General features: G+C 36.5%; 1 protein-coding gene and 1 long non-coding RNA gene across 8 annotated transcripts in view; one reads left to right on the forward strand and one right to left on the reverse strand.

Annotated features, from left to right (window-relative positions):
- Positions 1-22621, forward strand: part of WDR72 (WD repeat domain 72) — a 230900-nt gene extending 208279 nt beyond the window's left edge. For 5 of the 7 annotated variants that reach the window (XM_023255333.2, XM_023255332.2, XM_045059291.1 and 2 more), the window contains 2 exons: positions 14321-14425; positions 19989-20230. In XM_023255333.2, coding sequence (XP_023111101.2) covers positions 14321-14425; positions 19989-20044 — 161 coding nt within the window. In that variant the 3' untranslated portion in view covers positions 20045-20230. Of the gene's footprint in view, positions 1-14320; positions 14426-17545; positions 17598-19988; positions 20231-21082 lie in introns of those variants that run through there. The other 2 variants (XM_023255334.2, XM_023255335.2) reach the window with 2 other exon arrangements.
- Positions 1-26023, reverse strand: part of LOC123385932 — a 148611-nt gene that overhangs the window by 70242 nt on the left and 52346 nt on the right. The window lies entirely within an intron of this gene.

The following is a 26023-nucleotide window of genomic DNA, read 5'->3' on the forward strand; positions in this document are numbered from 1 at the left end:
TACTATTTTGTAGATGAGGAAACTGAGACATAGAAAGATTAAGCAACTTGCCTAATTACCCAGTTTGTGGATGAGCCAGGATTTTATTTGAATTGGCTATTTTAACAGCATATGGATACATTTCCATAACAATAAGCTACTTGTCTTTCAGTTGTGAAAGCTGTCTTTTTTAGCAGAGTCCCAAAACTGAAGGGTGATCTTAAATAGTGGAAACACTTATAAAGCTAGGCAATTACAAAAGAAAAGCAATATATGTAATTCTTTCAACATCTAATCATACTATATCTTTCAATTAAATCATCACTCTTAGAAGTAGAATCCCTGTATTGCCAAGTACAATCCTTGCCAAATATCCAGACACAATCATGGGCTTTAGGGATTACAAGTCACATAATAAAGGATAATGACCTAAAATTAAGCACACCAACATAGAAAGCAGGGACTGCCATGCTCTGTAGAAATCAGCAATCTATCAGATTTAATGTGAGATTAAGGATCTGTGTAACCCGCAATTATGCTGTTTTTCATTAAGGAAAAAATGTGATGATGGTGCTCAGTAAAATTCTTTCTTCTATTTACCACTGTTTAATTGGATTGGGGACTGCTTAAACATCTTCGGGTTGGAGCTTATAAGAAGATGATCCCAGCTGTTTTTCAAAGCTTAAGGCAGCAGGCAGACAACACAATCATGTCAAAGCTCATGCAAAAGCCTTAATCCTACTTTTTTTCGACCAAGCAGCTACTGCAACCCAGTGTTTAACCTTCTAAGTACTAAATGTGCTCTGTCACTGCTTTAGATTTGCCACGGAATTGTTATTGTTTAATGCTGTTAGCTTCACTGCCATTAAAACATCTTCTCAGTTCTCTGCTTTTGGAAACTGACCATGTTACCATTAGGATTCTCAGCATTTTATGCCTTAATTTAAAAATAGTCAGTGGTTCACCACACTTCTAAACTATCAAATCGATAATAGTGACTTGTTTGCTCATACATTTACCCACCCATTTATTCTTTTGATAAATATCTAACCCTTTTGTGTCTTTTCCCCAAGCTCTACCATAGACACAGGAGAGCAGGCTTTGAGATGGAAACCAACTAGCTCCACAGTGTTGAAAGTAAAGAAAATAATTTGGAGTTCTCTTTTACTTTTTTTTTTCCTAGCAACATTTTGCCTAGTGCAAATATCCAGCATCTTAGAACTATCAGCTCTAGTTTTATCTAGATCAGCAATATCATAGTATTTAAAGAGTAAAGGTTAAATGGTCAAATTAGCTTTCCCTACAGCTGCACATGCTACTTGGATGGTCATGCACTTTCTTTCCTCTTTTCCTTTGGAGCGTGAGTAGTAAAGGAAAAAGGGAGTGGCTCTCTGATTTGCCCCAGTGGCAGTGAGCAGCCAGCAGAAAAGCAGACACAGTTAATGCTCAGCTGCTCAGACCAGTCAAGCAAGCTACCAAGTCCCAGCTGTGCCTCTTAATGTTTTCTGATTGCACCTACTCCTCAATCTGTGAACTGTTTTCTGGACTCAGATTCATCAAGCGCTGCCGCTTTAAAAACTCATGTAGGCAGGCATCCTAGGATATGCCATTATAAGCTGCTGCCAGGGGATCTTCTAGGAGATAAATGGAATCTGTGTGAAGTAAATTAGTGTGAACCAGTCAATCTGGGTGTCAGCCTTGAGCCACTTCCATGGATAACTAGCTGGCTGACTGGAGGCCAGGGTCTTCTGCCATATGTGGGTTGGAATCTCTGAGATTCTGTTCCTCAGGATGGGGGAAGGTGGGCAGTGGGGATGCGGGGCTGTTTATTCTTGGAAGGGCCAATTTGATCTGTGTATAGATTTGTCAATGAAATGGACCTCTGAAGCATTTGTGTTTACCTCCCTACTCTTACTGTACCGAATGTCTTTAAGTTGGACTTCTTTACCGTAGGAAATATGAGAGAAATGCCCTGGAGAGAACAGCTGCCTCCCTGTTCGAGCTGCCATTTTGCAGACTCCAACTGTGCTGTGCTTGGTTGGTCAAACCTCCTATCTGAGATCTTTAGGTTTTAAAACAAAATAATAACCATAATTTGGCAAAATGAGTTTAATCCAAATCTCCTCTCCCTATTCGCCTTTTGAGGAATAAATCTATGTGATCTTTAATTCATGAAGAAAGGGAGGTTCTATGCAAAGCCTGATGATCATGGTTCCCTGTAGATAATCAGCATGGAAAATCAAATTTTCACCATTAGAGGAGGGGGAGAAAGCCTCTTAATAGCAATAGAATGAGAAAACCTTTTAAAATATCTTAACTGTTCCATGGGAAGAATTTAGAGACAAAAAGCATATGAACCAATAGAGTCATAAGAATTATTATTTAATATGATTAAATGGTAAGTATAAATGGTTCTATTATGTAAAAATCATGTTTCCATAATTCAGTATTGCTTTAGAGATCATAGTCTGTTCTTACATTAAGATCACAAGAATTCATTTTATCTAGCTAAATTATGACAAATCATCTTTATTTCTTTTTTTCTTTATTATATTAATAAAATTTTTTATCACCTTTCTCTCTGGAGAATCAGTGAGATGGTTAATCGTAGAATGCAAATGTATGAAATAGAATGAGAATAAATTTAGGCCTTATATTTGGGGAATATTTTTTAAAGCTTTCCCTCCTCCATTTCCAAGGAAGCATTTTGCCTTTCAGAGAGAGAGAGACAAAATTACCTTGGAATAATAACTTGGGTAAAACAAAAACTATTTACATATTCAACAAATAATTTTCTTTTTCTTTGGTATTTTCTTTTTCTGGTCACCTTTCCCAGACTCATGTATCTGTAAGGTAGCTTTTGAGTACTTTATGTGAAGGTACCACCATTATGGGGTCCATAGAGACACATTCCATATATAAGATACATTTCAGTATATAGAGTGTGTCTGTGGATGTTAGATAGCATGAATCATAGCAAAGATCAAACTAAATGCTTTAAAAATTGAGTGACCCTTTCCTTGAACTAATGAAACAAAAATGGGATGTCCTGTGAGAACAAAATTTGTTTTATGCCTCTACATTGAGTTCAGAGAAATGAAATCCCTAGTGTAAATTTAACTTTATGATTTATGAGAGTGAGGAAAAGAGAGTGGAAATCGGTGAATTTTCCTTCTGTTGTAGGAGCTAGGTACAATATTTTGCAATGGATGACTTTTACTTTATAAAGCTCTTTGAAGGTAAGGGAAGTGACCATTGTAAAAATCATGCTTGGAGTGCCTGGGTGGCTCAGGTCACGAACTCACAGTTCGTGGGTTCGAGCCCCACATCGGGCTCTGTGGTGACAGCTCAGAGTCTGGAGCCTGTTTCAGATTCTGTGTCTCCCTCTCTCTCTGCCCCTCCCCTGCTCACGCTCTGTCTTTCAAAAATAAATAAATGTAAAAATAAAAACAGATTTTAAAAAAATCATGCTTTTGACTAGAGATCTCCCTCAACATAGTCCACCCATTGTCTACATAGCCTTATTCCATACAGAGCAAGGCGACTTACTCAGCATTCACTGCCAATGGATGCATTGGACTCATAATATTTGTGGAACAAGAATACAATCTATGAATATCCAGCTGTCTGGGACAAGCTATGGAGGACAGAAAAAGGCACACTGAATCAGGCCTGTAATTCTTCTAGCCCAGGCTTCTGATTGCAGCACTTGAACTCACTAGAGAAGCACAGTTGTTCTCATGACATCAGTCTCAAAATTTTAAGATGCGTCTATATATCTTTCTTCCTTATTAAATGTAATGCAGTGAGGTAGTCAGACATAAGCAATGAGTGGGATAAGAAGAATAACACAGGCCAAATACAGTGCTAAGAAACACAGAAGAAGGGAGAAAAATTAATGTTATCTGGTAGGTTGATAAAGACTTCATGGAAAAGGTTGCATTTGAACTGAGTCTTGAATAAGGGGGGAGCATTTTGTCAAATGGGGAATTGCATATGGGGTGACAGAAGATATCTCAAGTTGGGGATCTTCACATAGGCACTGATGTAGAAAATAAATGGCATACCCATGGGACAATGAGTGGTCTCATTCAGCTATAATATATGATATCAGAGTCTAAGATAGGGAGGAGCGGAGGAGGCCAGCACCCAGTGAGAAACCTCTAAATTTGAATTGAGGCTGTATTATGAAAGGTCTTCAATCCATGGCTCTAGAATTCCCCATTGCTGACTGAACAGAAGTGCTTACAGGTTTTTCTACACAGAAGCCACATGATCAGACCCTGGTTTTAGGGATATGACTCACTTCAATTTAAAGAGTTACTGGAGGGAGAGACATCTCTTACCAGGCTATTAAAATAGAGGAATGACCCTGGAATTGGAAAGTAGGGTGAGAGCATAATCATCTTGAGGGGTTGGAGGAACTAGAGGAGAGAAAATGGCAGTAGTAGGCATATATAATTTCTTGGGAAGTTTACAAATATCAGTCACCTTCTTCACATTTACTTCCATGCTGGAGTCTTTGGTCCTCCTAATTTCTTCTTGAGATATTCTGATATGATATAGACTCTCCTCCCTCGTAATTCTTCCCAGACCTTTGGTTGGCTTTTTAAATTCCACCATATGCCATATTGGCTACAATCTCTGGAGGCACATACAGGGTTTCAGATCCAGGGGCTTCCTGGGCTCACTTGTTGGTTTTCTTGTGGTTGGTTTATTTTTTTTCCTTAACAAAATTTTTTAATGTTTATTCTTCTTTCAGAGAGAGCACAAGCAGGAGAGGGGCAGAGAGAGAGGGAGACACAGGATCCAAAGCAGGCTCCAGGCTCTGAGCTGTCAGCACAGAGCTTGACATGGGGCTTGAACTCACAAGCAGTGAAATCATGACCTGAACTGAAGTCAGACTCTCAAACAACTGAGCCATCCAGGCACCCCTGGATGGTTGTTTTTTTGTGTGTTGGCTGTCCCCTTCCTAAAGTGCCAGCCTTTAGTTAACCATTTGCCTACATTTTTACATTGGCCTAATATCCTTGAGTCATAGTCAATGATAGCTCAGAGCCATGTCCTTGTTATTTATACTTGTTACTTGGATCATGTTTCCTTTAAATAGTTCCCAGAATTTACTATACTGAAATGTGTACACAGCATGTGTTCCCAGTGATTCAGCTTCACAATTGTTTTCCATAGCTAATCTAACTAGTCTCACCTTTCACAACTCAGGAACTCTTAGTGCGGTCTATAGTCCTAGAGATTTACTATGTATTCTTCCAAACAATTTGTAAAAATTCAGGAGGAGGGATATTTTACAGTGATCTAGGACACTGTTTTATACTGTCTTACCTAGAAATATCTGTCCCTTACCTTTTGTTACCTATTACTTAGTTCTTTCATTATAAAAACATCTTTTTTGTATTGAACATAGTTTTTTCAAAGTCTCACTAGATTATAGGTACTGGCTTCCCTTTATCCATATGCATGTTTGCTCTTTAAAATGTTACTTTCTTTAGGTATGTTTCTCTTACCCTTTATTTGGCGATGCTGCTGGCTTGCTTAGTATGAAAATGAGAGTTTGTATTACTTATCAAGGTCATTTCTACATTTTGGACAACCATCTCTTAGACATATTAGTACAAATACTGGATGTTATGCAGTGACTCAGCTTGAGGATTTGAGAAGGCATCCTTCAGTGATTTATCCCCCAGCAAAATTAATATTTTGAAATGAGTGGCTACATTTTATATGCATAACCATAAGAAACAATCAATGCCAACAGACTACCTATGCTTTCTCTGCCTGGTATGAGGGCATGTATAAGAGAGTGACGCTTGCCACTGATTGTATTATAATACAGTGGTTAAGCACATTATTAGCATCCAAGCGTATCTTACATTCAATTTCAGTAAGTTCTCAAGTCCACTAACGTAGCATTTGATGTCATTTAAATAAAAATAAATCACCTTCAGAGTAATGAAGCCTAATGATACAAAATGCAGTAACTTAGACCTTTTCTTCCTTGCATCCTTCTTAATGTTGACAAAGGAGTAGAAAACTAAGGCATAGTCTAGATAATTTGATTTCCTTATTTTCCATTTCCTATCTAGGAGATGAAAGAGCTCTGACACTTGATTAACCATCTGAGACAAACGTTCTCCCCTGAGATAGAGATGACTATCAGCTGGGAATTTGAGACTGCCTGCCAACTATCCTCCCCATGCTGATGGTGTCGTCTTAGGTTCAGCCTATGGAAGGGTTGCTGCTCTTATGAATTCCAATGGTCGGCCATTTGACAGTTTCTTCTCCCACCAATTCAAGAGGAAAAATGTTTTTGGCATTTTTCCTCATGGATAACTGTAGACTTTGCTGTTTTAAATTGCCCTATGCTGGGAATCCTTATCTTAAGTTCATATATAAATCACATTTATCTCTAGTCTCAAATGCTAGCTTGATGCTCTTTTGATTGAAGGGTATCTTTTGTTTTCCTGACCTTCTTTTAAATTTTCAAATTCAAGCTGGGAAGTTGACTATAGATTTCCTCTATAATTCTTCCTTTACTGACTGTTCTTCAATTTATCAATATGTAGGGATACATTTGTTTTCAGCTTTGAAATCTATTCCTGCTTTCAACTTCTTGAACTTCTGAACAGCAAAATGAATGCATTTGTGCATTTACCATAGGATTTGGTCCTTACTAGAAAAGTTAAATGAATTTTGCAGAACCTAAATGGCATGAAGAGTGTGAGTTAATTTCTATATATTCTTAGAATCCATCCATCACCTATAGTTCCTTTTAGTGAGGACAGAGTCCTTTCAGATAAGATGTTCCTGAGTCTCTTTGTCTTGAATAATTATCTCTCAGTAAAACATAGCAAGCTGGGATTGAGCTTGCTGATTTGACCAGTTTATTTCTTGCATCTAGAAATTATCTTCTTTACCCAATGATGATACATAAATATAAAAAATAATAACAAATAATGTTTCCTTGAGTTATTGCCACTCTGAATTTATTCATTAATGTTCAGGAACCAAAGTTGAGCAAATTATTTTGATTTGATGTTTTTCAAAATGGTGCCTGCTCACCTGCTCACCCCCTCTCTCCTGGGAGCACCGCTTGCCAAGGAAATGGTACTATAAAGGAGTACATAAAGAAATTCAGGCAAAACCCTCACTGGTAACTCAAGAATTACTCTTTTGGGGGCTGAGGAAACACAGCAGAAAGAGAAGAAAGAGTTGCATCATTACCTGTTATGCTCCTTTCCAATTCCCAACTTACCTTACACATTTCCTTTGTCATACCCTCCCACTCTACCTCCGATCTGTCTCTGTAGTCTGTTTCAGTCTGAGAGTCTAGATAATTTGATTAGAGTTGGTTTTCATGTCAGGCTTGACTAAGACAAATGACTTCATTGGCCCCATCCTTACATATAAAAGGAATAGAAATAGTTGCCCTTTAAGAGATTTGACTTGAGGAAAACACAATTAATTCCACAAGAACACCACACCTCTGCATTCATTTCACAAATAATAACTGAGAAGCTCATCATGCCTAAGGCCTGAAAGCCAAGACAGACCCAGGCCTCAGAGGAGTCCAGCACATATGAAGCCTAACCTAACTTAGACCGTGTAACATCCAGACCAGGGCTCATCTGCTGCATCTGTGCTTCTTGCAATTATTACATGGACCCAATTAAGTTAGTTTAGGATGATTTATCTTGCACAAATATGAACTTGCAAAAAGTTCATATTTGCCAAATTAATTGATAAAGACAGGGATTGTTTAAATAAATGAACTGAATAAGTACGATTCGAAGAAGGGTAAGATATAACTGATTTTTTTTTCAAGATTTGTTTTTAAAGATGTGTTTTGCACCATTGGTAAACACATCTGACAGATGCTTTTCTATGCCAAGGAGTCACCTTGTTTGTTCTCACTAGTAGCCATGGTGCAGCCTCAGTTATTTCTCGGTCATCTTTCCATAGGGCTGCCTGACCCTAGCATTGCAACTACCCAAGTATCCCTCTGAAGCTGCCTTGATGTCCTCAGTCAGACTGGACATTGCCACTTGTAGAAAAATACCAATCTTACTTAATTCCGAAAGAGCTTTAGAAGTCATTATTTCTAAGGCTCATGTAGTAGCCATTTACCATCTTGGTATCTTGTTCAATGACACACTGAGTAGTTGATTGTCTTGAAATGTTAACTGGAGGAGTGTTTGAGTTTCCGAGCCAGAAGATGTCAAGGAAGTTGTCCGGTCCATTTCTCTTATTTTATTAATAAAAGGACCTAGGTCTAGGAGAATAAAATGACATACTCAAAATCACAAGGTCACACTATTAGGACCAGAGGTGGAATTAAAAAACAGATTTTCTGAATCCTATTAATTTCACTTTTGTCCAGTGCAACATATTATATCTCCCCGGGAACTCAGAATTTCATCCTTATAATGAAATTGTTGATACTCATTTTTGTTCCAATTCATATATATATTTGGATGCCAAAAAATGAGGAATTTCATTTTGCACTCAGCAGTAAGGAAGATAGAGCCTCCTTCTTTATGCAGACTGCCTATTGACATTAATAATAGATTGCAGGGTTGTTTGGGTATGTTTGAGCTGTAAACTCTAGGCCTGACCTTGAGATTTTCCCCTTAAACTATAAGTGAAATTAACCTTTGGTTTTCAATTTTTAGGAAAGCTCATTAGCAGTTTCACTCAGTCATTTAATAAGCACTCTAAGTATGTGCCTTGTGCCTCACATAGGGCTAGAGACGTATGTGCTTATTTATCAGCCTTACCAAAGCATCCCACTGCCCAAACATTTGGATGACAGAGGAATTTCTGTATCTGAAAGGAATAAAGCATTGTTTAAAAAGATTCATTAATTGATTGTCTTTTTTAGCATTCACATTTTCCTTCCTCCAAATTAGTTGGCTGTTTCACTCATGCATTTCACTTGTAGAAGTTAGCTACAGAGAGATTTTTTTTCCTCTTAGACTAAGTAGTCAAAAATCTGATCCTCTGTGTGTGTATGTGTGTGTAATATACATACATTCAAAATATTTAAGTTAAATATAATTTTAATTCTATACATCTAGTAAAGATACCAAAATAATAGTTACCCTTCCCAGCATTTTAGAAAATTCATTTTTCTACCAGTTGAAAATGTCATCCTTAAAGCAATTCATACTAGAAAATGTCATCCAGAAAATATTCCATGTCAGATTAGAATTTCAGAGAGATAGCAAAAACACCTAAGTTTAATGTTAACTGAACTTGTCCATAAAACAGTTATTACTTAGTTATAAAGAAGCATTAGATATTTTATTTAATTCTGGGCATCTTTATCTGATTTTTTCCCCAGTTTCCAGTCCACACTGACAAAAATAAGCCTGAAGCCTGATGCAGGATGCAGTAAAAATAAGCTATTATTATGCAAATATAATTACAAGGTCCTATCACTTGATTATCTCAGTAGATACTCTTAAAGTAGGGGTAATAAGTACATAGTTCTTTAGCTAAATATGTTTTCCTGATGGGACATCTGTCCTGAGAGAACCACTTTGTAAAGTGAATTAGGGGTCTATTCAAATGGCATCCTCTTTGTTTACAAATTTGGTGTTAGCACTTCAAATCTTTTCACTGATTATGTCTCCCTCTAATTTAAAATATATAACAGTCTTTGGTGATCTGTGACTGTTGCATTAGTATTTACTTCTTGAATTTAATGTAGTTTTTCTTTCTTCTAAGCCTGCAGAAAGTTGTTTGTTTGTTTGTTTGTTTTGTTGATTCATAGGGATGCCTTAAGATTGCCAAGAGACCTAAACGATCAACCAAGAAAGTGATCAACTCTTAGCCACCATATTGAGCTAGTAGATCTGAACTCAGGTCTTTGACTTCTCCACTGCTCATTCCACAAATCTGAGTGGTCTTTTAGTCTTTCCTGACTTCTGCAACCTGTACATTATTTTTGTCCCCTTGAGTAAGATGTCATTAAGATCTTTTCTGAGTTTTATCTGCTACTACAGTGGTTTTTTCTACTCAGACCAACATTTCAAACTGTTATATCTTTTTATTAATGGTTTTCTATAAATATCCTCAATACTTCCAAAAAGTCCATACATATGATGGATGGGATCTATTTTTAAATCATTCATAAGTCATTGTATTGAAAACACTATTTGTAGTGCAGATTTTATTCACATTGTAAATGACATGGATTTTTAACAGGGGCTCTACTTAGTCTACAGAACTGGCCTAGCTTGGAAGAACCAGCTGCTGTTAGTGGAGATGAATGGAGATTTTTCCAGTGGTCACTCTCTTGTCTTACTGGGGGGTGGGGAGAATAATTCTTGGAATTATTTGCTGCCTAGAGTTAGCCACCTTTAAAAGCTAATACCATCTTTCTGCAAATGATGGCAAAGGGAAGCAGGGAATTTTTGGAAGTTAACTGAAACCAAAATAGAGTATAGAGGGAGATGGAGGAGCATAACCACTGTCACCACACGGTGACCTTGTCACCACATGGTCTTATGGTAAATCCTTCTATAGTGTCTTTGTCATACAATCTTCTGAGTTTCTTCTACCATTGAACTATTCATTTCTTTAATATCTAGAATTATATTCATAGTTAAACACATTATAGTCAAACACATCCATACAAAGTACATGGATTTCTCTGTTTCACTACCAAAGACATTACAAAGATATTTAGAACACTGGTGTTTCCACTGTCAACATTTTGAGGTACATGATGAGTAAATGGAATAGCCTTACATCTTTCGGTGGTAGAACTGTCAAGAAGAGTTTGTCTTTTTTGCCCCACTTCCCCCAAATGTGGACTGTTTCAGAATCCATTACAGAGGAAATAAACAGTTGATTTTAAGTTAAGGATGAACCTAACAATCATTTGCATTATATTGATGTCAAAAGTATCTCTCTAACAAGCTTTAAAATGCATCTTCAAAAACTACTGAAAATATCTGAGAACTTTAGTGATGAGCTACAAATGGACTTGGGTATTGATAAATAAAAGTCAATATGTATAGTGAAAGGACAACTTACTGTGATAAATGGGCCCACCATCAGTAAAGATCAAATTATTGACTATCTAGGGCAAGGAAAAACCTGTCTATAGCTAACTTCTACAGGTGAGAAGAATTAGCCACAGCAGCAATTTAGGGAAAGCTCAAAGAGATATGTTAAGAGAATTCATTAAAAATGCATATAAAAGTAGGCAGCAACATTCTGTTAAATACATTTGTGACACTAGGCTAATGTATTTTTTGACCATGCCTGGGTTCACACCTTTTTTTCTTTTGCCTTGAATGAGCTCCCTTTGGGCTACCCATACTCCTTTCCAAGGAATTCAAAATTCACTCCCCAATCCTCCTATTACAGGAGAATTACTGCTGCATTCCTAAAAAGTTTGTCACTCTTGGAATATTGTCTCTAATGCTCCTACTAGTTACTTTTCATTATACCTCAACTAGATCACAAGTTGTATGAGGGCACATTTGAAATGCCTTTATTTTCTTTTTACCCCTCCCATGGTCTAGCACAGAGTTCTACCCATAATAAGGGCTAGATCAATATTTGTTGATTTCATTGTTTTTGAAATGATTCATTAGGGAAGCTCTGGTCACATATCATGTCAGAGTTTAATGATGAAACATCACAGAAAACACCCAAAAGAACAATTGCAAAGATTAGCCTATCAAAAAAAAAAAAAGTGAAATGACAATAATTAACTTCTCCAATGTCTGCTGTTCCCAACTGACAGAATGAAGGTATTTCCTATATAGTAAATTTAACCAGGTACTCTATAAATTAGCCAGTAAAAATGACAAATCATGTTCCATCTCAAATTTGGAAGCTGAAATGTAATTAAGCAAAATATCTGAAGAATAATACCCTTTCTACTCCTACCCCTTCACAAAGACACCCTTCAGAATCAGAGGTAGAGACAAAAATAGCTGCAGGGTACCTACTAGTGTGAGTTTAATGAAGATCATGCAGCTACAACTATACCTAACTTTCTGACTTTCTTGAGAGGTTTGGGATGTCAGTTCAACCTGGGACCACTTTATTGTCACTAAAAATTGTTACTGGCATTTGCTATGTGGTTCTAATACCATGCTCTCCTCCTTGAAGTCCTTATAGCTAGAAAAGAGTCTTACTGGAAGAATAAATGAATGAATCAATGAATGAAAGTTTTAAATTATGAAAGAACAATGTATGGGATGACAAGTGGAATGCATTTGCCCAAATAAACACAGGTGCTAACTCATTGGCTGTTAATAATAGATTTAGCTGTATGATGAATCCCCTAGTAATCCCCTATTAGAAACACCAATGTAAATATTTCAGAAAATTAACAAGATATTTAGGGATAAAAAAATTAAAACAGTCTAGTAAATCTTGACCAGTGTAATAGTTTTCTGCAACTTTGATACATTTAATTATCTGCTTAAACATATGACAAAAATTGATGGATTAAAAAATAATCTGTAAATATGATCTAAACTGAGAAAAATTAAATTAAAGGGAATTACACCAATAACTACTTAGGCCATATGTGTCTCCCCTTCAAATTACACACTACCCCCACCACCATTTTATAAATATGCAACCTTTGTCTCAAGTGGGCCTAAACAAGAAACTGAATGGATCTAGTTGAAGATAATTCAAAGCACATACCCTCATGGGCCAGGAGGACATCTAGCATGGTACCTCTGTTTCATTCATTTGTTCACTCATTCATTCCACAAATCCTTTAAGAATACCTCTGATGGCCCATGGCATACAGAGATGAATAAAACAGACATGCTATGTACTTCCATATTTTTTTTTGAAAACTTAAATGCCAGAATTTCATACGTTTCCCATATTTTGTTCTCTAATAAAAGGTTTTAGAGAAGCACTGGATACAAACTCTATGCTCACACTTTGACAGAACAGAGGAGAACTGTGTTCTGAGAGGTTGGTGAAACTCAAGAGAATATTTGGATCAGAATTATGTTACTAGTCTCCTTTAAGGTGTGTATACAGTAGGCCTCAGGTTACGATCACCAATGCAGTAAAAACTCCATGGAAAGAAGATGAGGAGTGTGGGTGGTGTGAGTTCTGCTCATGCTGCTTTAGACCTTGGGTTGTGTTCCTTTGTGTCACTTATTGAGTATGTGTGTGAAGTGACACAGCCTCCAGCCTCTGTGTTTGCTCTATCATTTCCTAATGGAGGTTTAGGAACAGTGGCCAGGCCTACTCACTGTGCCAACAAACATATTATTTCATGAATGGCTTATATATTTTCTTTTTTGTTTTTATGGCCTATAAATAATATGTCGTGTGTGTTATCAAGATCTGAAGAGACCGTAGTAGTGTTTATTGCAGCAATTTGTGATAGATAAAATTAGCAGTAGTCAATAATATACATATTTATGTAGTTTGGCTTCAAACAAGTAAGTATGACAATTTATATTATTGGGGAATTGCTCTGTCTTGTTATTCACAGAGTTTTTTTCATGAAGCCAATATCCACTCTTCCTGACAAGGGATTCCTTGAACAAATAAAACATGGAAATACGTTACTAAGGGAGATAAGTTAAACCAAGTATTACAACTTGTGCAAAAATGTGGAAACTTGAGACTGTTTCTCTAATGAACTAGTGGTATAATGTGTTTATAGGAAATTTTAGATTTCTGTGCTCATTTCTATTTCTGTTCATAATTCCTACCCAGATAATAATGACAAGTTGTTTGGAGACAAGTTGTGTGAAATCACCGTTCAAACATTAGTCCTTCTTATTAAACATTTGCGAAGTATTTATTCTCTATTTTAAGTTTTATTTGTATAAGGCTTTTATTTTTTGTGTGTTTAGAGTTTTTAATTTGATGAAGGAGAAACAAAATGCATGAAAAATGTTCACCAGCTATGGTTTGTGTGACAAAAGGAACCATTGCATCCACACAGAGCTGGTCTTTCTAACAAACCAGCCCAACGTTCCGTGTCCTGTGGCTGTTAATTGACTATATCGTTTTAGATTTACGCATTAAAAATACGATTTCTACTTTGAAGAGATCACTTTGTTACTTTGTAGCTTTTAAGCTGATGCCATGAACTTATTTTTCTTGTAAGATAAAGTCTCATCTATAGATTTTGCAACTAATTACATGTCTGCCAATACATACTTAGAGGATACATTTTATTTCAATTTATTATTCGTGTTTACATAGTGTGTCCCTGGAAATATCTGTGGAACTTAAAGGAAATGTTTCAGTGGTGTTTATTACTACTTTTTCACTGTTCTCTCTTTCTTCTCTCTCTCTCTCTCTCCCCTTTTAATAGCTCCAGTCAGTCCGGTCAAGCATGACAGCGACTCAAACTCGGCAAAGTTCCAAGACACTGAGGACATGCCTGACAGATGTGTCTTGGAAGAGTCTGAGAGTCCAGGTGAAAGCCATTTAAAAATAGTCAAGTATAAAATGATAAATTTGACACAGCTTTGGGGTCCTTGGAAGGGGGTGGCGGGGAGGACATTGTAATGCTGTTTTCTCTTAGCAGCTGCACTGTCAAATTAATGGTCACCTCCAGGGGTCACAGTGTGGAGCTGTTACCTTTTCCTCTTTCATCAGGAATTCAGTTGGAGGAAGTACAAAGGCTTTATGACTGAGAAGGGAAGCTGACACTATTAGTTCATTATCATCAATTTTAAGCTAAACTGGAGAATAGAGGCCGAGATTGAAAACTGGAGAAGTGGCAGCATTTTAAATATTTCAAATAATGGGATCAAGCGGAAGGAGAGAGTTAGAGACAAAAGAGACACAGATTGCCACCATTACAATCTATTTACCTTTCTAAATACAAACAATGCTCTCACCTGGACGAAAGTGCTCTAATCTGGACGATTTTAGCATAACAGTAATGGACTCATGGACATGTCAACTGTTTGGAACAAACAGAACAAAAGAAAGTAATAACCCTTCCTCATGCTACATCCCAAGTTGCTTATGTTTGTATTTTCTTTGTAGAAAGAATAGACAGAAATATACTGGAAGGATAGAGCCAGAAACACTTATGCATGGATTTTTGTTTCTGCTTCTGTCTTGTTTCAAAACATGCCTAGTCTTTAACAGATAATTAATTAAAAGGAAAAAAAAAATCCTGTGGAGGTTGAATGACATTCCTGGATCACTGCAAAGCCTTAAGGTGCTAGAAGGTACCTTATTACCATGAGTGAAAGAGTTAACTATCTCCCCCCACCGAACAGTTTTTCTTCCCTGTTTTCTCTGGCTGCTGGGTACCCTCGACCCTCTTGCATCTTTGTGTGCTGATCCTTGTATCAGATTTTTGATTCATCCTCTCTGTGGCCTGTCAGCTTAGTTAAGAGATTTCCAAATCTTGTAGCCTTCGCTGACAGGGGGCAGCTGCAAACAGTCCCCTGATCCTTCCCCGAGGAGAGCTACTGAGATTTAATTTTCAGTGAAAGGTGCAGCCTGCAATCTATGTCAGGTCCCCTAAGTCATCTCGGAACCCCAATAGGCCTAGTGGCGATGGCATTGTATTTCAGTTCCCTCCACTACACCAAGATTCCTCAAAAGATGAACTGCTGCAGTGTGTCTGTTCTCAACCACACTTCTGCTTTAGCATCCCATGGAACTGACAAATGGCACCTTTCACAACGACAGAAAATTTTAATCAGAACGTTAATCCCACCCCCTGCCATAGTATCTAAAAAAACAAATGCAGGTTAGTCCCACTCTAACAGGGAGAGAGTAGTGGTAGCATTAAATTTCTATTAAACTATTTATAAATTGCTTTTAGTTTTGACAAAGATTGCCTAATAGTGACTAGATTTTTAAACTGTCTTAATACATAGTTTCCTATAAACCCTAAGCAGTTAAATCCATGAGTCAAGTTTTTACTTGTGTTAACTGTTCACTGTTTTGGGCAAGAATAGATTGGCTTTATGTCATTTCAAAAGTAGTATAAATTTCAGTCATCCCTCAATATGAGTGGAATTGTAGTAAAATTCAAATATAACATAGTTCATCTGATTGATATAAACAAAAGCATATATCAAAAAAAAGATTAATTAGTAAAGAGAGGTACTGATAAAGAATCTTAACTTAAAAAGTGAGTACTGTTCTATACATCGGACATCATTAAACGGGTAATAAAGAATGAATTACTCTGGCTTTTTCCTCTGTCCATTCCTGCATTTTAAGACATCTTGCCTTATAGGCCTAGAAACCTCTGGAGAGTTCACTACTGGTCTCACTGCCTTCCACTGAGAATTTGTGGCTTGGTTGTCATGGAGACATCGTATTTCTCCAAGAATTGCTCATATTGATCCGTGGCCAGGCGTAAATGGCCAAGCGAGTGTGAGGAATAAAGGGGGCTGGGCAGTCCTATAAAATGACCAGGGCTTGTGGGTTGGAAATAAGCTCATAGCAAACACTTAGGTAAAAAGAAAGAAGCAGTTTTATTTTGTTTCAGGATTTCTTTCTGTACTTTGGGCCATTGTCTTCTTTCACTATGAACTGAAAGAAACTTGTTAGTCACTTGTCATGTCAGATCTTTGGTGCTTGTCCTGACACAGCTGTCAGCCTTCCAGCTCTGTGCAGTTCAGGGACACACAACAAAGAGGCAATGACATGAATTATTTATTGCTCCTTGTGTGGATAAAATTCTGTGATAAGAAATTAAGACACTTCTGACAGAGGTGCTTGTTTAGTAAGAAAGATTTTGATGAGAGAGTGCATTTCCTTGAAGTATGAGCATTTGAGAGGGAAAATTCCTAAAACTGAGCACGAAGGAAGATATGAGAAATTGGTGGCATAGAGGGACTTTCTCGAACTGTGAAAATATGACTGTCCACTTCTCAGTGTCCCACAATTAACTAAAAAAATAGCAAGGCATTCAGATGGAGCAGCTCCAAAACTATAAACATCGCTTTGGTGGTTTGGGTACCTCTTTTTACCACGTATGAATGGTGTTCTTCTGGAAAGTATATTTAACCACTTTTGTTAGAAGAAAAGGCAAAATTTGGGGGTTTTAAGTGATAAGCTTTGGGAAGGTGCTGTCAAATCAAGAGAGGTGCTTCCATAGCTAAGCTTATAACTGCATCGGTATATTCATTATTCCCTATATGGAAAGGAGTGCATTTAAATCTGAATGCATCATTCTCACCGGTTTTCGGTTTTCACCTGGCATATCATCGTTCATTTAAAAGTCCTTCTAATATTTTCATGTACATGCAAAATCCCCCGTTACAAAGTTGAATGTGGTCAGTCTTCTAGCTTTAATGGATATTGACCTTACATGGTTTTATCTATGCAACTCTAAATGACTAATATATTTATTACATCATTTTTAATGAACAAACCAGTTGTTCAAACAGCACATATAAAATGAAAACAAAAATCATTTTTCCATCCAAGCACAGTTCAAGAATATTGCCTCATATATTGTTCTTTCCAAATAGTCTTTTCTTTGCAAATCCTCTAAACATAATTTTACTTTAAACCTTAGAGTTTCATATTTGTGATACCAATTCATTTGCATTTGCAGAGAGGAAAGGGATACTGAAGCACAGAAAAACTATAATAGTTTATTCTTTAAGGTAAAGTCAAAGTTTCTTAAACATTGATATAATATTTTAAAATTCCATTGGTAAAATCGATTTTTTTAATTTATGTAAAAAATAAGATTGACTTTATGAATTGATTACCTTTGAACGCAAAGGGTTTTGAACTCAGTCAGAAGATTGTTTACTTTCCCACTGACATCACTGCTTCTTCAGGAGTGAAGTGACTAGGATGACCCATTTGTAAATGGGCCAGAGTGTGCATACAGGTCACAATTTAGAGGACTGGTGAAGTGGTTGTTCACCTGGTCTCTGGAGCACTCTACCTATTCATCATGCCGTTGTGATCTCTTTATTGGTTCATGCTGTATACCCAGGTGAGTGCCTGCAGTCCATTAAGGTTGGCAAAGCAACTTTAGACCAGAGCATTCTTACTGCTCTGACCCTGTCAGTGAACCTGGAGGTCTTGTCTGTTAGGTTAAGGTCTCCCTCAGCAGTGTCTTTCCTTTGGAATAATTCATTAGCAAAGAGTTTTGACTCACAGGTGAATCCCAGATTGAAGTTTCTGGCTTAGACTCTGTGAAGTCTACTTGCTTCTTCACTGGCATTTATACATTCCCAAAACCTGTGGGAATAACTTGATGTCTAGTAATAGAAGCACCGAGATAACGTTGTGAACTTACAGCTCCCTTTGTTTTCAGATTTTAGGGCCATTATAATGGCTTTCTTTCTTTGGCTCTTTAAAGCCCCATCACTTCTGAATCTGAAAGATGCTATCACAAAAATAGTTTAGTGCAGTCTTTTGCTGGTTAACTTCTTGTTGACTGCTTCATACACAATGATTAAAGCTCAATTCCTATTCTCCAGAATATAATAAAAAGCGTTCCTTGTCCCTCATCTTTGCACTCACGATGATAAAAAATTTAGTGTGACATTCACAATTTTTATCCAAGTGTTAATGAGAGACCTTGAGCTTTTATCACCTTATTGGCTTGGAAAATTAAGGATTTTACTTCCTAGTGCACTAGGGACAGGGCACTTAAACATAGCTTCAACTGAAAAATAGTGACAAGAGAGAGCTTGAAAGTACAAAAAAAGGCATTCAGATCAGCATTTGCACGTCATTCTGAAGTAGTTTATAATCAGTATGCATTCTGCCATTAATAGAACATTTTAGTGGTTTTTATATAGCACGTTATGTGTATAGATCTATATACATCATTGTCAATCAATATTGCATTTGCATGAATCTGATGAACAAAACTAGGTTTCTCACAGTTTCCAGGGGATACTACATTGTGAAAAGCCAAGATGGAGAGTTTTTTTTTTCTTTTACTATTCTAGCTCATGAATCAACAGCAAAAATCAGGTAACAGAAAGTAGGACAGATTCAGGACTGGAGTGTTGGAGATGGCTGATGATGATGCATGAAGCAGAAAAAATGTGGAATGTGTGAGCAGCCCATCAATCATAGCTATCGAGAACACACTTCTTAGGGTTAATGCTAAAAAAAAAATGTTCTAGAAGTAAGAACAATTTCAGTAGTAAAAACACATAAGCCCTTTCTTCTAGTTGAGTTTAACAATATGAACATTTTTAAAAAGTTACCCAAATGGAAAAATTTAAGCATTAAGCTAATAATTTTTAAAAGATGTAAAATTCTAGACATAAACACACACACACACACACACACACACACACACACACACACACACACATAATTATACATGTAGCTATATATATAAATGTATAATATATATTTAACTAAGCCAAATAACCAGTTTTTTGAGTCTTTGCCAGTAGGTGTAGGAGTTATTATGTTTGCATGGTCATGTCATTAATATAAATGTATTTAGAAATAGTTAACTAAGGCACAATGCTCCAGTATGTTGGATAGTCAAAATAATTTAAAACAAATGATAGTTTTTAGGCTACAATGACAAGCATCTAAGTAGTTTGAAAAATAAATGCTCTTTTGATTCTTGAATTCAAACCAGTTTATAAACTACCATTTATAACATTTGATCCTAAAACTGCAGTTGTGGGTTTCCTTGAGAGAAACTGACCTACTTGAAATTTATGCAAATTCATTAATTTCAAATCCAACTCATCTTGTTGAAAACTGTCATCTTTCTTGGCAATTAAAAGAAAAAAACAACTTGCAACCTGTCATAATAATGTGTACAATCCATTTACCTGAAGCCTAGTTTATAAAAATATTTTTATTATAGTAACATATTGTATTATAGCATAGAAAAGAAATATAGAAATTATAGGTAATTCTTTCCTTCTTCACTTCCTTTCTCATTCCTTCCTTCTTTTCATCCTTCCCTGTTTTTCCATTCCCCTCTCACCTTCTTCCTCCTTTCTTCTTTCTTACTTCTTTCTGTATTTACTATATAACCTGATAATCTGTTTCCTTTCTAGGTAAGCCAAGGCATCATTCATGGATAGCAAAGGTGTGCTCCTGTAAACTGTGCTAAATGGAATCTTATCTATAGGAATTGGATTTGGACAAACTATGAAACCCAAACATGCCATTTGTTTATTGTTGTATTAAAAACTATGCTGTTATTGCTCATTATTAGATTGTAAGTAGATTTGCTAATGCCTTAGAAAGAGTGTACTGAAAATGTAATTACTGATTAAAAATATCCAAATTGATCTAATTTTTGAAAAACATTGTGGAAATCATTCTATATTCTTGCTTCTTATTTTCCTTTAAAATTTACAACAAGCAATGCCAGTCTGCAGACACAAATTTTAACACTGTTTTAGATTTTCTTCTATCTTTTCAGTTCCTAAATGATACAGGCAACATTAAAACCACATTGCTTTTAAATAAGATACAATGCTTCTAAATTTAATGATGCTTCAATGTATTTAATCTAAAACTTTACTAAATTTATTTGATTTGCTACGTTAGGACATTTTGTTTTAGTATATGCTTTAATATGGCTCAGTCACCCTGCAGTAAATCTCATCAAAGCATGAAATGTTGTCAACAAATAGTGAGCTCCATTTAGTCATCAATTAGCCCAAATAAGTGATAGACAGTATAACAGGGACCAATCTTATGTGGTCAGGTTCATTTGGACTTCTAATGATATAGAAGCTAACGTCTTCAGCCAAAGGTTGATTTTGTTGGCCATACACATGTAAACTATATATCTACTTACGGCACATCACAATTGATCCTTATTAAGTATAAACTCTTGTAGTTCTTTTCCCAGAAAGAAGCTTGACTAGCAGGAATTTTTAAAATAAAATACGAAAGCAATATAAATAGGAACAAAGTTCTCATCTATTAAAGCCCTTAGTGATCTGATTTATTTGCTGTGCCTTATATTGTATAATTCCTGGATTGATAGAAAATCATTGAAAAGTAGTGTGCATATAAATACAAATATTGCCTAATCCATAAAAATGGAAATAAAATGTTAAAAATGTTAAAGATATTATCTACCTACCTACCTACCTACCTATCTACCTACCTGTCTATCTATTTATCTATCTAATAGGGAAGTTCCAGTCACTTCAATTCAACAAACATTTTTGAGGGCAGCAGCATCTGGTCCTACGCTGGGATGCAATGGGAGATTAGAGAAGAGAACTATATATTGGAATAGCTATATATAATGGTCTCTACCTTTAAGGAACTTATAAGTAATGACTGACCTGGATGAATATACCAAAACATAGACATCCAATGAGTGTGACTCCTTTAAAGCAGACATAAACCTGTGTTCATTTTTTTGTCTCCTAGTAATATGACATCATTGCTTGAAATTGTTTTTGAGTTGTACTTCACAAAGAGTAACATATTATCAATATGAATAATCATGGAAAATTGTCATCTTTTGAAAATCAACATATATACACACTCCCCCCCCACACACACACATTAGAAATAGTCCACAGCTACTTGGAATAAGTTTCAAAATAAAGGAAGGTAGCAAGCTAGGCAATGGAAACCACTTTCCTACATGCTGTGCCCTGGCTCTGTAGGTCATTACAGAAGGTCTACCAAAAATATTTTTATGATGGCACTTTCAAATATGTATATATTCTCTCAAGAGGGCAATTTTAATAGTTAAAACTTATTTGAATGCTTAAGTTCTGTTATATTTATTAAAAATAAGCTTTGTTTTTACAGCTATGTCCTATTATTCCCTTTTCAATGAAGAATAAAAATAAATTTAAGCAGTTGCCATATTTAGCATTTTCCGGGACTAAGGAAACCAATATTGAATCCTTGATAAATATTTTATGATGTCACCAGATATAGGAAATTAGAATTGGCATAACGCTGACATTACTAAATGAGATTTTTAAGATTTTTTGGAATCACATTTTCCAGTTGCTAAAATTTAATAATTTGTATTAAATGACTAATTATAATCTTCTTTTATCGATATGAATTCTGGAGGCCAACACCATTAACTATTAAAGCTTTTAATTCCTAAAAATAAAGTTTTAGAGAAAGACATTTAAATAGCATTCTCCAATATCCAGGTGCAAATGTGGGCAAGTCCACCCGTCTGGTCTGTTTAAAAATGATTTCCTGGGGCGCCTGGGTGGCTCAGTCGGTTGAGCGGCCGACTTCGGCTCAGGTCATGATCTCACGGTCCGTGAGTTCGAGCCCTGCATCGGGCTCTGTGCTGACAGCTCAGAGCCTGGAGCCTGCTTCGGATTCTGTGTCTCCCTCTCTCTGACCCTCCCCCGTTCATGCTTTGTCTCTCTCTGTCTCAAAAATAAATAAACTTTTAACAAAATGATTTCCTTATATTGACTTATGTTCAGCATGTTTCAGCAATGTTTCTCATAAGGAGAACTTGAGATAGCAAGTTGCCACCCAGTTAACTGGATCAGCCACATGGTGACCCTAATCCCTTGGTACCACAGCTAAAAACTCAAAATTCTTTGCTTCTTGAATAGGTGCTTATCCTTTGTTGGACTAGCAAGGGAAGTAATTGTATTAGCAAGCAGCTAATTTGTTTGTATCCAGTGTCTTCCTTGTTGTTGTCATAAATAATTAATTAAAAAATCATCTTGTGTTTCTTTTTTGTCATTAATCTTGGTGATATTTAGGATTATCTATTTCCCTACAAGGAGTATCATATTTTCAAATTTCCAAGTGGGGATTCTGTTACTCATTGTGGAATTACATACAGGCTACTCTATTGCTGGGGAAAAGTTTAAGGGCCCAGGCCTCACCACCATATGTTCAGGTAGCTTGTCTTTGCTGTACTTGTCAGAGACCCTTGCTTCCCCCTGGATGTGGAGAACATCCTCTCAGGGCTTGGGCAAAGGCAGTCCACAAGATGGTCTCTGGAAAGCAATCTGAACACTGTAAAACACTTCAAATATAAGGTAAAATTTATAATAGTCTAAACACACAATTAGAGAGGTGGCCTCAGACCTGAAACATTCTGTTGCTGTATTAGAAATTAGTTAAGGCTGCTTTGAATGTGTCACTATTAGAAAAATGATAGGAAAACATTTTGCTGAATATTAATTAACATTCTATCCCTAGATAGTAGTACTTGAGGTGATTTTTATTTCCCTCCTTGCACATTTTCCTCTGATGTTCTGTATTTAAAAAAAAAAAAAAAACTTTTATAATTATTCAAGTGAACATTTTAGAAAAGATAGTGTTTCTCTTCAATCTTTAGAGGACATGCAAGAATTGAAATTTTAAGAATTGACGGGGCACCTGGGTGGCTCAGTCAGTTAAGCATCCGACTTGGGCTCAGGTCATGATCTCGCAGTTTGTGGGTTCCAGCCCCACATCGGGCTCTGTGCTGACAGCTCAGAGCCCGGAGCCTGCTTCAGATTCTGTGTCTTCCCCTCTCTCTACCCCTCCCATTCTCATGGTCTGTCTCTATCAATAATAAATAAATGTTAAAAAAAACAACAACAAGAATTGTGTTATGCCATGTGTTTAAAATGAAGGCTCAGAGTACATTAATGCCAATTGATTCTGAAGTCTTATTTTCACAGAATGGACTTATTCATATAATTTTTAAAATTTTATATTGCACACATTTGATTATACAGTTATTTAAAAGCAGTACTATATATGCTGTGATTCTCCATGAAGTCTTGTTGTACATGTCAAGGACCCAAAGTTGTATGTAATTAAATATGAAAGTCCTTGCTTTGTAAACATGTACGTAGTTAGCATCGTAAAATAATTTCAAAACAGCACAACTAAAAAAGTTGCCAAGTTAAAGCTTTCTGGAACGGCTTGCTTTCTGATGAAGTTATGTGGCCTTGTCCCGAAGACACTTTGTGCTGTGATTTCATCAAGGACCTTACAGATGGCATGTATGAGAAACATGCAAACAAGAAATGAACAGGTCTCTCAGTGTGTGCATGCCACCCTGAGTGTGTCCATCCAGCCTGAAACCCTGGAAGACATCGTGTGTCACCTCATCTCATTGGCAGGGCACACACTGCCTTGCCACAATTCCCTCGCTCCTGCCACCCTTCAACCAACTTTCTCAGATCCCATTTTATTTTCAATTTTGATATCACGGATTTGGGGCATTAATCTGACTTTTTAAAATTTTGTATTAAAATACATTCATCCTGAGTACTGAGTTCTTTTGCCACCCCCCTAGTCTTAGGCCCTGTTTATTAAATCTGGATAGATACACCTTTATCCCAAAAAGTATACCACAGGTAAATAGACTGGAACAATCACATCATTGTGAGAAAGATTATAATGATACAAACCCTGTGAAAACTAAAGCCATAAACCATTGAGAATGTTTGAAATGGCTTACTTCTAGTGGTGTACAGGGGGAAATATTGGGCATCTACGGTTCTTCCTTTTGACAATGTTTCTCCAAATGCCTTTTTTCATTGCACAGAGCATGTTTTCCTATCATCAATTTTAAGGATCCTTTCTGTCGTCAACACACTACTAATTGGAAAGGTAGCAGTAATTTTTCATTCAAGGATCCAACGTTTTTAACACCACAGATAATTTGTACCTGTTTAGTATAGCCCTGCCTAAATCTGCAAAGTGCCAAATGCCAGCAAAACACCAGTATCCATAGCATTATGCAATAGGAATAATTGGTTGGTACATGCTTGCAAACCTATCATTTATTCACTTAGCAATTATTTTAATTGCAATTATCTGTGAAGTCATCAATTGGCTTTTCGATCTTGCATGTGTATTTTCAGGGGAGGAGGTGTTTTCACACAGCCTCAGTAACGGAGCATCATGTCCTAGAATGATGCCATCTAAGATAAAGGGACGGTCTATGACGAGTTCTTGACACATCACAAGTTTCCTCTAGACTTTTAAAGAGATTTTCTGTTAATTGTGCAGTGGCAACTACATTTCCTATCAGAAATAAACTCTCTTATCTATATGAAAAGACTTCTTCCATCTATGTTATCTCTATTTCAATTTACAATCATAATCAAAAGAGAAATAGTATTTAAATTTTTCTTTTTGTATTTTAGAGGGTTCCAGGGAGGGGAGGGAAGGAAAGAAAGAACAAACCTATAACAGTGAGATTAAGAGCCTTCATCCTGTCCCTAAAACAATCATAGCCACAGGGACCAGGTTGCACTTAGGACCGTTTTAATGATAAGGAAGATTTCCTTGGATCAGCCTCTATTTCAAATGATCAGTGTATTTTCGCCAATCTAAGCAAAACCATCTGGTCCAATTTATGGAAGAATTTCAGACAGGAAGTGAGGCAAATATATAAAATATTATCATTTCAGTTGTCTTTCAGATAGTCAAGAAACAAATTTGGGGATTCCTGAAGTGTCATTCCATAGAAAGTATATTTCAGTTGATTCCTGTCTGCAAAGGTGTGAGGTTTTGTTTGTAGGCTTCCTGCCATGTAGGTGGCAGCAACACTCAAGGCTAGAAATTTTCTTTCACATTCTCCAAGCTCTAGTCTAAACCACATTCTTACTAAAAACCCCTGTGGAAGAGAAAAGGTTTAAAGTGTAGAGACAAATTTCTCTATGTCCTCACATATCTCTAAAACACTATTTTAAGGTTGTGCTAAAGCGGTTCCCATAATGTGAAAACATTCATCATTTCCCTTAATACAGAAGTCATATTCTGCTCTCGTACATGTTGGTAGTATTAGGCTTTTGTTTCTTTATTTACTAGGATCTTAATTCTTTACCTTCTCTCAAGCTAAAGCTTTTCTCTCAAGAAAAAGGAAGAAAACTGGTTTATTCCATGACCACCTAGGCTTTTCTGGGAAATAGCAAAAGCCTCTCCTTTCATTCTTTGTAAACATCTATAAAGCCAGGGAATTTAGTAATTGTGGATTTTCCTTTCATCTTCCATATGAAGCTATTTCCTCTGATTATTCTAAATAGAGGAGATTGCATTCAAGTTAGGTGTGTGCAAATCAAATGAAGGCTATGTCCAAGCAGAGAGGCCCATGGCACCTGAATGTGGGGCCAGAAGACAAACA

The sequence above is a fragment of the Felis catus genome, chromosome B3 (assembly GCF_018350175.1).
Source record: "Felis catus isolate Fca126 chromosome B3, F.catus_Fca126_mat1.0, whole genome shotgun sequence".
NCBI lineage: Eukaryota > Metazoa > Chordata > Mammalia > Carnivora > Felidae > Felis > Felis catus.